Source organism: Etheostoma spectabile, chromosome 19 (assembly GCF_008692095.1).
Source record: "Etheostoma spectabile isolate EspeVRDwgs_2016 chromosome 19, UIUC_Espe_1.0, whole genome shotgun sequence".
NCBI lineage: Eukaryota > Metazoa > Chordata > Actinopteri > Perciformes > Percidae > Etheostoma > Etheostoma spectabile.
In genome coordinates, this window is record NC_045751.1 from 8,801,420 (window position 1) to 8,812,907 (window position 11,488).

Below are 11,488 nucleotides of genomic sequence, written 5' to 3' on the forward strand. Positions count from 1 at the left end.
TTATAACAAGGCCAAATGTTGGTGCCATCTAACTAATATCTACAAACCAAGCAGATAAAATGAACATACACCAGCTATTAACAAATTTAAATTTAAATTTATTTAAATGGGTCTGGAAACCCCAACCTACACCTTAATGGGATGAACTGGACCTCGAACCTCTGGAGTTGAGTGGGAGCAAATCCCTGCTGCCGGGTTCCTAAATCTTCTTCAGATTTTGGAAGCCTTCCACAAATGGATGTTGTTATAGCAGCATATCAATGCCCATGGCTTTAGGATTAGATGTTCAACAATCACATATTGGTGGAATACTTCTATTACAACATATACAGTAGTAGTTCTCTTTAGTTGGCCATGATCAGGCTCAGTACATTTTGGCATTTTAAATGCTGGAATTAAAACGTTTAATGAATGTAATCATAACCCAGGTTGCTTCTCCTGCAAAATCAGGCCTGTGACTTGTCCTGACTGCAATGCATCCAGCAGGAGAAAGTGACAGAAATCCAGAAGTTGTCCGGCCCATTGTGGCAGGCGCTGGGCCACAGCTTGTGACAGGCGACGCTCACCAGGAGGAATCTCAACCCCCACCTTCAGATAAGTTTTGACAGCTGTAAATTGAGAGGAGGTGGGCTGCTATTTTTATCTTTCATTCAGCCAGGCAGAGAGAGAGAGAGAGAGAGAAAGAGAGAGGCCCTCCTTTCTGCTCTTTCAAGAAGAGACCCTTCTGGATCTCTCCTTTCTGCCTAGCCGAAACTTAGAGAAAACTTCTAGAAACTTCTGGAGGTCCAACCACAGCAATAATACCAGCAGACACCACCCGGTTGGAGGACGATATCTGAACAGAGACGCGCTTTACAGTGAAGACAAAATCCCACAAGCCAACATGGCTCTGCTGTGCTACAACAAAGGCTGTGGACTGAAGTTTGACGCTGAAAATAACAAGGACGGTAAGATCCTGTCTGTTTATTGCTGCATTTTTTAAATCTAAATTCTAAGTCCAGTCTGGGTTTGTTGGTTGGTTTAATATTTTGGTCTTGGTGACATGAAGCCCCAGTGGACGTTGGTCTGTGTAAAGTTAAACAAAAGTTTGAAATTAAGCATGCAAAGCTTGTTCTTACAGAGTAATGAGGCGCGGTTGGTGTACAGATTTGCTTTGATTTTATTATATGTGGTTCACTTTAATAATTTGTTGTAACTTCTGAGCTAAAATAGCACATTTGAATCCTGTAACTGTTCAAAAATACAACACCTACAAGCGGAAAGGAGGATTGTTTTTTCTTAATTCCTGAAAAAAATGACATTTTTATTCAGACTAAAGGCAATTATTTTCCAAACCACCACTTACAAAATGTAGTCTGATATTGGGTTTATGTCTGCTTTTAGTTTGAATGAATGCTCTTTTCCCCAGAGTTATTGGTCTGAATAAAAAAATAATGTAACAATTTGGGTTTAAATTTGACTAAGTAATTTCAAAAAGACAATAGGCTACAGTGCAAGTCAATTTGAGTGTTCAAACGGACTTGAACACAACAGGAGTGGACAAGAAACCAGATGAATGGTCTGGATTTACTAGCAAAAGCCGGAGAAACAAAGTGTTGATTTGTGTGGCGTCAAAAAAGTTGTGTCCTTATTGTCTCACATACTGTGTGAGTCTGAGAGACAGTTGGAGCCTCAGTATAATAGGCCACGTGTCTCTGGGAGCATGAGACAGATATCTATCTAGCAGCCGACTTCCTTTTATGGGACGCTCCCTCTCAACTATAGTGACCCCCATGAACAGCTGGTAAACCCTGCAGACTCACTGTGTGTGTGTGTGTGGTTGTGTGTGTGTGTGTGTGTGTGTGTGTGTGTGTGTGTGTGTGTGTGTGTGTGTGTGTGTGTGTGTGTGTGGTGTGTGTGCGTGTGTGTGCCTGTGTGTGTGTGTGTGTGTGTGTGTCTAAATACTGACTGACTCTTTTCTTTTTCAAAAGATTCCTGCGTTTCCATCCAGGTGTCCCTATCTTCCACGACGCCCTGAAGGTAAAACCAATACAAAAGTGAACAAATCAACAACAACACTTTTATTAAGCTAGATGAAAATAACATCAAGCCTATGTGTGTATGTTGTATGTGTGTCCTTCTCCAGGGTTGGTCCTGCTGTAGGAAAAGGACCACAGACTTCTCAGAGTTTCTCTCCATCAAGGTAAAAACAACTCAGGGTCAAATACTCTTCAAAATGTAAGATTCTGTGTGGTTGGAACAGAAAGTAAGGTTAGTGAAATGAAAAACAAGGGTGAAAATATTCAGAATCAAGTGGAAGTAAAACTGGAAAGAACAGTGATGGAAAGCTACTAAGTACAGTTACTCAAGTACTACACTTAAAGGGTAACTACTGTTTTTTTCAACCTGAAGTGACTGATGGGAACAATGATCTTTGACATTGGTCCAGTATTAGCTAGATTAGCAAAACAAGCTTCAATGTAAGTCAATAGGGCAATTGTCACAAAAGTGCTTGTTTTGCCACTGACAGGCTCAGATTAATATGCTAAGTGTCTGACAACATTATGGAAAGGACCTCTTCGGAGATAGACCTTTAAAACCTCTTTGAGACCTTTGTGTTTAACCAGAAACAGCTCTGAGGCTGCTAGCGTAAACCACATAGACTGCCATTAAAACAAGCATCTTTTTAAGCAGTTGTAACAGAACCAAATCAACTGATCAGAGGACAATAACAAGCATTGTTTTGTGTGCTATGAGTAACTGACAGATGTAAGGAAATGTGAGTACATCTACTGAAGTACAGTACCTCTTGAGTACTTGAGTATTTCCATTGTCTGCTACTTTATGCCTCTACTCCGCTACATCTAAAATATTGTACGTCTTTTACATCACATTTGTTTGATTTCCTTTAGGAATGTTTTGGTGCACTGACGATGACCGATTGTAATTGTAATGCTCCTAAGTTGGCTACCTTTTCTTTCTAAAGCTTGGGAAAAACAGGTTCATTTGTTTAGTATTATTTGTAATTTGCTGCTACGCTGGTGTCTGGTCTCTTTGTCTAAATAAGAGGGTCTTGTAAGCCTTTCTGTGTTGTTGTTGTTGATGTTTTATTTATGGCACACTAATAAAAAGAAATCAATCAATCATAAATACATTCATGCTTTTGTGCAAAACAATGTAGTAAGTTAAAATGAAGACTGGATGTAATCCCTAATTACTTGCATTAGGAAGGGATCTTTTAATGGCCAGTATGAACAGGATGAATAATTACAAAGAAAGCACAAAATGTTTAAGCACCTAACTATTGTGTTAAGACCGACATGTTAGGTTTCACCCTTAGGTGCAGATACATAGTAGGGTACTGTATGGTGCAGTAAGCAGTAGCTACAGTCATTTTCCTCTGTGAAGGATTACATAGGGCCCAGTTATTACAATTAAGTTCCAATTAGGAGACAGATCCTGTGCAGAATTTCCTTTTTTTAACCAGACTGAGGTGGCCGCTCTGTTTTTTAAATGCAGGGCTGCACCCGTGGGAGCCACAGCAACGTGAAGCCTGAGGAGCCTCTGCGGCCAGAGGTGTCATCAGATAAGGGCGACATTAAACAAACCAACGGCGACGAGATAATCTTCCAGGGACCCAAATCTGCTGAGAAACTGCAGAAAGAGAGACCCAGGTGTGTGTAACTGCAAGATTCCACTATTTCTACTTTGCATAAAATAACTGGAATGTGTGTTTTTTGCACACACCTCCCTGTTACTCACAGACACGCAGCTCCCTCTGTACCCATTCACAGAGGTGAGGCTGAGATGACCTGAAACAGTCCTGGAATAAATAATTTAGTGGATAACGCCATGCATCAGTCCCACAGGGCTGCGCTGATGCCTCTGTGTGTCTGAGTTTGTGTATTCATTTCCCAACATCCGTTTTTGTGTTAACATGAAAGGGATAAAAGTGTGTGTGTTTATGTGCAGTTCAGAAGAGCCCAAGACCAAGCTGCCCCACAAAGTGGCTGCATCGCTGGCTCAGGTGCTGAAGAAATTGGACATCAGCACGAAAGCTGAGAATGAAAGGAAAGGTCAGTGTGTGCATTTCATAGAAAGCCCTCCAGATTTAAAATGATATTTTTATCATTTCAAAATCAGCTTTTGTGGCATTTTTTCTTATTTGTATCTTTGTTTCTGCTGGTCCTTAACAACTATTTGACATGCACACCCCCAAACAAATGTATCTTTTAAGTTTTTGCTGACTGTAATGGGGTCCTAGAACAATATTATCCCAAAAATTAAGAAAATCAATAAACTAAAGCAAGAATATTTCAATTATTTTCATCATGCAATTTGTGCGGAGGACTTTCTACAAACTGAGTGTCAGAACAAGAACAAAAACACTATTTCAGAAAATATCTGAAACAAGTTGATATGTGTTAAACGGGTTTAAAACACGGATACTTTACTGTCAGATTACTGGGCTTTTTACAAGAAAATTAGACTTAAACACAGCAACAGTCAAGCTTATGCACAGGACTAAATCTGTTTGTGTAAGTCTGATGCATCATTCAACACCATCTAAGGACATTGATTTCATAAAGTTCTTAAAACAAATTGATTTGCACTGGACACACATTGAGATACTCTTCACTTGATTTTATGAAGATAGGTTTGCGTCTCACCTCTCTCTTCTTCTTGTCTTTCTGTTTGGACAGAGAGTGAGGCGGTCATGCCTGGCACCCGATGCAAGAACCCAGGATGCAAAACAGTGAGTGTGTCTTTCTTTTTGTTTATTTGAGTGTGTGTTTGTAGGCAACCTCTGTGGCCCATAATAGTCAACTGTATGACATCAGAAAAAGTCGTCTTTATCTTGCACACACACAGAAGCACAAGCTGCTCAGTTCATCATTCCTGTTCTTCAGGGATGGAAAGATCACTAACAGCTCTATCTAGTGGACAAAAGATATAACAACACATATGACCCTTTGCTATATTGGTCACATTTTGTGTGTGTGTGTGTGTGTGTGTGTGTGTGTGTGTGTGTGTGTGTGTGTCTTTCTGTACCTGCTATTCCCACACAAAGTTACAAAATTGTTACATTTTACTTTCACTTTCACCTGCTCTGATCAAGTTCTGAGAAATAAGCACAATTAATGATCAAAAATCTTGTTTACATTTTTTTTTTTTAACCTTTTTATAATTGAATTTCCTTGTTTTTTCACAGAAAACAAAAATGATCATAAATCTCACAGGGGTAAATGGCAATTCTGGACAATTAATGATGTATACATCATAGGTAATTGAGCTAAAGTACACATCAGTTAAGTATTTTTATGTACTTTGTCATGGATGTACATGTACTGATACAGTGGAGGTGGTTCGGGCATCTGGTGAGGATGCCCCTGGGCGCCTCCCTAGGGAGGTGTTCCAGGCACGTCCAGCTGGGAGGAGGCCTCGGGGAAGACCCAGGACTAGGTGGAGAGATTATATCTCCAACCTGGCCTGGGAACGCCTCGGGATCCCCTATTCGGAGCTGGTTGATGTGGCTCGGGAAAGGGAAGTTTGGGGTCCCCTGCTGGAGCGGCTGCCCCCGTGACCGGATACTGGATAAGCGGATGAAGATGGATGGATGGATGGATGTACTGATTTAAAAGCCTAATAATGTGGTGACCAGACCCGGGAAAATTGGCTGTGTCACAAAAATATGAACACCACACAATGGTTAAATGCAATTTTTAATAATTGCACTTCACTTTTTCCACTTCTACTCCACTACTTTTCAGAAGGAAATTCTATTGATGGCTTTTGTTATTAGTTACTTTTCAGATAAGAAAGTCTACATCATCTTATAAACATTATCAGTACATGACGTTGAAATGAGCTCCACCTCATCTAGCTGCAACATTAAAATGTTCCTTACTTGTTATTACAATAGCTATTATAGTGCAGTAATATTATATACGATAAAATGACACTAAAAGGGATGTTTTTTTATCACTTAATATTTGCTTTTACTTGCAAATATTTAGTTAAATATTAGACTTTTACTTATTATAGTGTTTTGACATTGTAGTTCTTTGTTAAAGACCTGAATACTGCATCACATTAGGGATTAGTGTACCAAACTTGAGTATAACATACTTTTTAATACTGTTGTTTTCAGGACTGTAGAGGAAGGTCCAAATTGATAAGTTTTTTTTTAAATGTGTTGTTTTTTAATTAAAACATATACAAACTTTGGGGAAAAATATTAGGATTTACCAACTGTCTAAAACTCAAAAACTCAGCTTCATAGGTCAATCTTTAAAGTGTAGTAATCCAAACAGTTCCATACTACACAAATATGTTATAGCCAATTGAGAAAACATCTTTTGTGACCCTGTGTGCAAAACAAATGACCCCACCCGGGCTTCCGACCCCAAGGTTGAGAAACGCTGCAGTCAAGCAAACACACTTGACTGGTGAGCTCATCATGTGACTGATGACCGGAGGCATGAGGAGAAACTGTGTTTGGTTACACACTGTTAACCCTCTGATCTTCCCGCTGGGATCATCAGCGTTGCGTTTGTGTGTTCAGGTCTATCAAGGCCCCGAGACGGACATGGAGGTCTGCACCCACCACCCCGGGGCGCCCGTCTTCCACGAGGGGTAAGACACACAGACACACTGCTGCATGTTTCCACATCTTCACTCCGGATATTGCAAAAAGGCATTATGCAAAACTCCACTATAAAAAAAAAAATCATAATTACAATCTTCATTTGCATAAGACTGTTTTCAACCAACAATTAGAAGACAAAAAGAGAAATCTGAAGGATGTGTAAGCAAAGCAATGAACATAAAAGCTAACAATAAGTCATTAAAAACAAATTTGCCTCATTAAAAACAGACTTCAGGGGTAGATTGAACGGCTCTTTCATTAAGTATGTAAGCACCTATCACTCAAACCTCACATTTCTCACGTAAAACTGCTGCTTGTTGAATTTGTGACATTTTGTTTTTTGTTCAGATACAAGTACTGGAATTGCTGCTGCATAAGAACAACAGATTTCAACGAGTTCCTCGACCAGAAGGGCTGCACCACGGGGAAACACCGCTGGATTCCAAAGCAGGTACACACACCCCCCGCTGGGGAATACACACATCATAAATCATACATACATACATAAATTGCAGATAGAATCAAAGGACATGGTTCAAAGTTAGCAGGAAATGTAGCGGCAATAACACGGATGCTATCTGATGCCAACAAAACTTCAACAAATTACACTTTTCTACACAAAGATTGGTGTGCACAGCCTGCTTGTTCTGTCTGGTGTATTCTTTTTTTTACTGATTTTAGATCAGAAACAAATGCCAAAAGAGACACAAGCTGAAACAGGAGAACAAGTCTGTAATTGTTCTTCATACTTGCATCAAGCTTAAACTAATTCAGGTTAATGCAACAGCATCCTCGCTTTATGAAGGTTTTATTGTTCAGTTTTATGTATAAACTGTGAGACGGGTTAATTCAATTTGATGGGAGTTTTGTTTTTGGTGCTGTTCAATTGGATTTAAATATTTAGGATTCCCATTAGTCTAGGTCTTTTTGTGAATGTACCCGACTCAAACCTTTGTGTAACCCTTGTATGGTATTTGGGTCAAATTGACCCATTTCAAAATGGTACAAGTGTACATTTTTTCTACCTGAAAATCAATGGCTTTACCTTATTTTCTGTGATAAACGTGTATTCCTGACTCAATTCAGAAAATTATTCTGGATATGAACACTTCATTTTTTTTTTCCATAGTGGATTTTCAACATGAATTATAACCTAATGACAAAAAAACAAATCACACTTCCATTTTTAATGTTGTTCTAGTAGAGACTGATTGCATTCCCTAAACATACACTGTATGTTATCTCAATTGTTTGAAATTGAGATAAAGATAATATTTGTTAATAGATTATGAAGTCAATATATAAGTCACGGGTCAATTTGACCCGAGGGACACAAGAGGGTCCGTAAAGTGAAGACAATACAAGGGTTTAAAGCATAATTAGGACGTAAGCACCACTTTTATGATTTACCGTATTATTGTTTTTTCGGTTAAATGGCCGGTCAATGGGAGAGCTAGGGCCACTACTAACCTACTCTGAGGTGATTGAACCAACTTAAATCAGCTGTTCTGGAACCGAAAACTCAAGAGTTTCTCAACCAACTAGATCAGGGTCAGACTCAAAATTTGTTAAACCTCCTTCCTGAACCGGCCCCTGCTCGTCAGCACCGCTGGCATTTATCATTGTTTACTGTTTTTCTCCTCTAAATGAGACATTCTGAAATATTCCTGCTGTTAACAGATGCTCCAGTTCTTCTTAAAGAAATAATCAAGAGAAGTCAAACAGAATGTGTGAGATGAACATGATCGCCATCTTATCTAATCTATTTCTTTGTGACTTTGTGTGTGTTAACAGGACAAAAAGAAGGTAGCGTGTCGGCATGACTGGCACCAGACAGGAAATAACGTCGTCGTCACGATTTATGCCAAGAATGCAAACCCCGATTTTTCCAGCATAGAAGCCAACCGGACAGTGGTGAGTGTATAACTCAAGTACTGTACCTCACTTTGAAGTATATGTACTTCACTTGAGCATTTCTACTTTCTTTTCATTTCAAAAGGGAAATATTGCACATTTTACTCCACTGATACATAAAGTATTTGGTTGACTTAAAATACAACTATGCAACTAGCATAAAAGTTACAATATGTACCATACAGTCTGCTTTAAAAAGGTCAAGAGTGCACACATTTTAATTAATCTTGTTTTTCTTGCTTATTCTCTATTTTTCTCTTTAGCTCTCATGCCAAATCCAGTTTGAGAATAATAAGTTTTTCAAGAGAGACTTCCACCTGTGGGGCGTGAGTACCTGCTAAATCCATCTAAATCCATCTGCCAGAGGCTCACCTGTTGCTAATGCAATTATACGTTTTTATTAAAGTATAATTAAACTCACAATGTGAGCAGTTATCTGATCCCACTGGCAGACATCTTGAAGGTCAAATGTAAAGCAAAATTGAATCCGTCTTGTGTCTGTCGTTTGCTTTTACCTTCAGGTGGCCAATGTCAAGCAGAGCTCAGTCAACATGGTCCCATCCAAAGTAGAGATCACCCTCCGTAAGGCCGACCCGGTGGCCTGGGGCAAACTAGAGGACCCCAACTACAAACCGGAGCCTGAGCCCGTAGAGGAATCCTTCAACGAACCCAACGAGTTTTACCACCCTGACCACGACATCGACGACGACGACATCAGCGACTCGGACGAGGAGTGGGCCTACGACACAGCACAGAATAAAAAGCCACAGGATCAGGCCGCGGACGAGCAGAAGAAGAAAGACGAAGAGATTCAAAACTCAAAGAGGAAGGAAGTGGAGGAGGAGATGAGGAAGGCATTAGAGGAGAAGAAGCGGGCAGAAGAGGAGAGGAAGAAGCTGGAAGAGCAGAGGAGGATGGAGGATGAGGGAGGATATGAAGACATGCCAGATCTCGAGTAGCTCCTCCAGAAAAACCAAGGTGAAGATTGGGTTTGATTTGCAATAGTGAGGCAACTTTTTATTTGACAATTTATTATTTCTGAAATAATTAGATTCCGACTCCATGTTTCGTAGCTACAACTCCGAATGGAATGTAATACTGTATTCTTTAATTATTATTATTTTTTTTTTAAATAATGATTGAAATAGTGAGTTTTTTTCTCTTAAAATGTGAATATACTCAACTGGATGCAATAAATAAAGACTTGTTTTATCCGGCTTGTGTACTACTTGATTATTTTATAACCTTACTGTTAGGAAAAAGAGCATCTGAAATTGAAGAAAAATTAAAAGCATAATATTATTATTATTATTATTATTATTATATTAAAGACTTGTCAAATTCTGTCATTATTAAAGAAGCAAAATGTAATATATTTACTGTATTAAATTTGTAATACAATTAAATGTAAATGTGCTGTATTTATATAGCGCTTTTCTAGTCTTAACAACTGCTCAAAGCGCTTTTACATCTACAGGAAACATTCACCGTTCACACACTGTGGCCGGGGCTGCCGTACAAGGTGCCACCTGCTCATCAGATAAACACTCACACACATTCACACTCCGATGCGCAGCACCGGGGGCAACTCAGGGTTCAGTGTCTTGCCCAAAGACACTTCGACAATGACTGCAGGGGCGGGAGATCGAACCACCAACCTTCCGATTGGCAGGCAACCACTCTACCACTGAGCCACAGCCGCCCCTAGTTAATTATTAAAGTATTAAAATTTTGAGTTTGCGTTGTTTTTAGCGGTTGTTTCTGTGATTTTAAGCCAGGAAGTGCGTTTATCAGTGGGGTAGAGAGGACGGCGAGGTAGTGGTGTTTTTAGCGGCTGTTGCCGTACTTTAAAGCCGAGATGGAGTGGTTGTCAGTCAGGTACAGAGCTAGCCAGCAGCTAATGTCAGCTACTCCACCGTGTTGTGGAGTAATGTCTGGCTTTGAAAGAACACGTCTGGCAACATTGATGCTGTGTTCTCAACCTGGCAACATCCGTGAACTTCCAGTCTGGGGAGCAAGGGGGCGGGGGAGAAGACTCTATCCAGTATTTTGAATTTGGACTGCAACAACTATTTTTACTGCTAGCTGTCAGTATTACATATTGGACCTTTATTGTCAAAAGTAAAACACAGATGGCTGGATCAATGCAGCAGGGATCTCAAAGTTTTTCTACCAAATGATGAAGTGCTAAAAAGTGACGAAATGTCATACTATAATGCTCAAAAAGTTTTGCTATACCATGACTTTTTTCGACACGCTACGATTTTTTGGCATCCCTTACTTACACCTTTTGACATGCTGTGCTATGACTTTTTTTGACATTCTATAGTATGATTTTTTTTCAAACTTTTTTCGAGATGCTGTGCTATGACTTTTTTTGACATGCTATGCCATGATTTTTTCCCAATATTTTTCTATATTCTATGATTTTTTTCTATGCTCAACTTTTTTTTGACATACTATACCATGACTTTTTTTCACCACGTTGTAAAAAAGTTATACTTTTTTGATACGCAATATGAATTTTTGTGACTTTTTTGGACATGCTATACTATGACTTTGTTTCGACATACTACATGTTGACTTTTAACGTTCTCTATGTTTTTTTCCCAACTTTTTTTAACATACTATGACTGTTTTTCAACATTCTATGCTGTTTTTTACCAACTTTTCAACATGTTATACTATTACATTTTTGCATTTTTTTGCATGCTATACTATGATTTTTTTGACATGCTATGTTGTGGTTTTTTCCAACTTTTTGACACACTATAACTTCTTTTGACATGCAATACCACCAACAAACACCTTCCCACAGCCGCCGCCATTCTGATGTCAACCGCCTGTCTCCACCTCTCAAGACCAAGCGTTGGAACTGGAAAGACTTCTCCATTGCGGTCCCTCCTCACTTTTTATGAACAAATAAGTTTAAATACTGTGTGTTGT

The 11,488-nt window shown here is 39.3% G+C and overlaps 1 protein-coding gene across 1 annotated transcript; it reads left to right on the forward strand.

Moving 5' to 3' along the window:
* The first annotated feature begins 687 nt into the window (after positions 1-687).
* On the forward strand, positions 688-9,749 carry LOC116707152 (cysteine and histidine-rich domain-containing protein 1). The gene is given in 12 exon segments (XM_032544379.1): positions 688-947; positions 1,971-1,979; positions 1,982-2,019; positions 2,126-2,182; positions 3,499-3,653; positions 3,952-4,055; positions 4,683-4,735; positions 6,545-6,615; positions 6,977-7,079; positions 8,423-8,542; positions 8,806-8,868; positions 9,064-9,749. Coding segments are annotated over 12 exon segments (1,275 nt in total). The 5' UTR covers positions 688-883; the 3' UTR covers positions 9,502-9,749.
* The last annotated feature ends 1,739 nt before the right edge of the window (positions 9,750-11,488 follow it).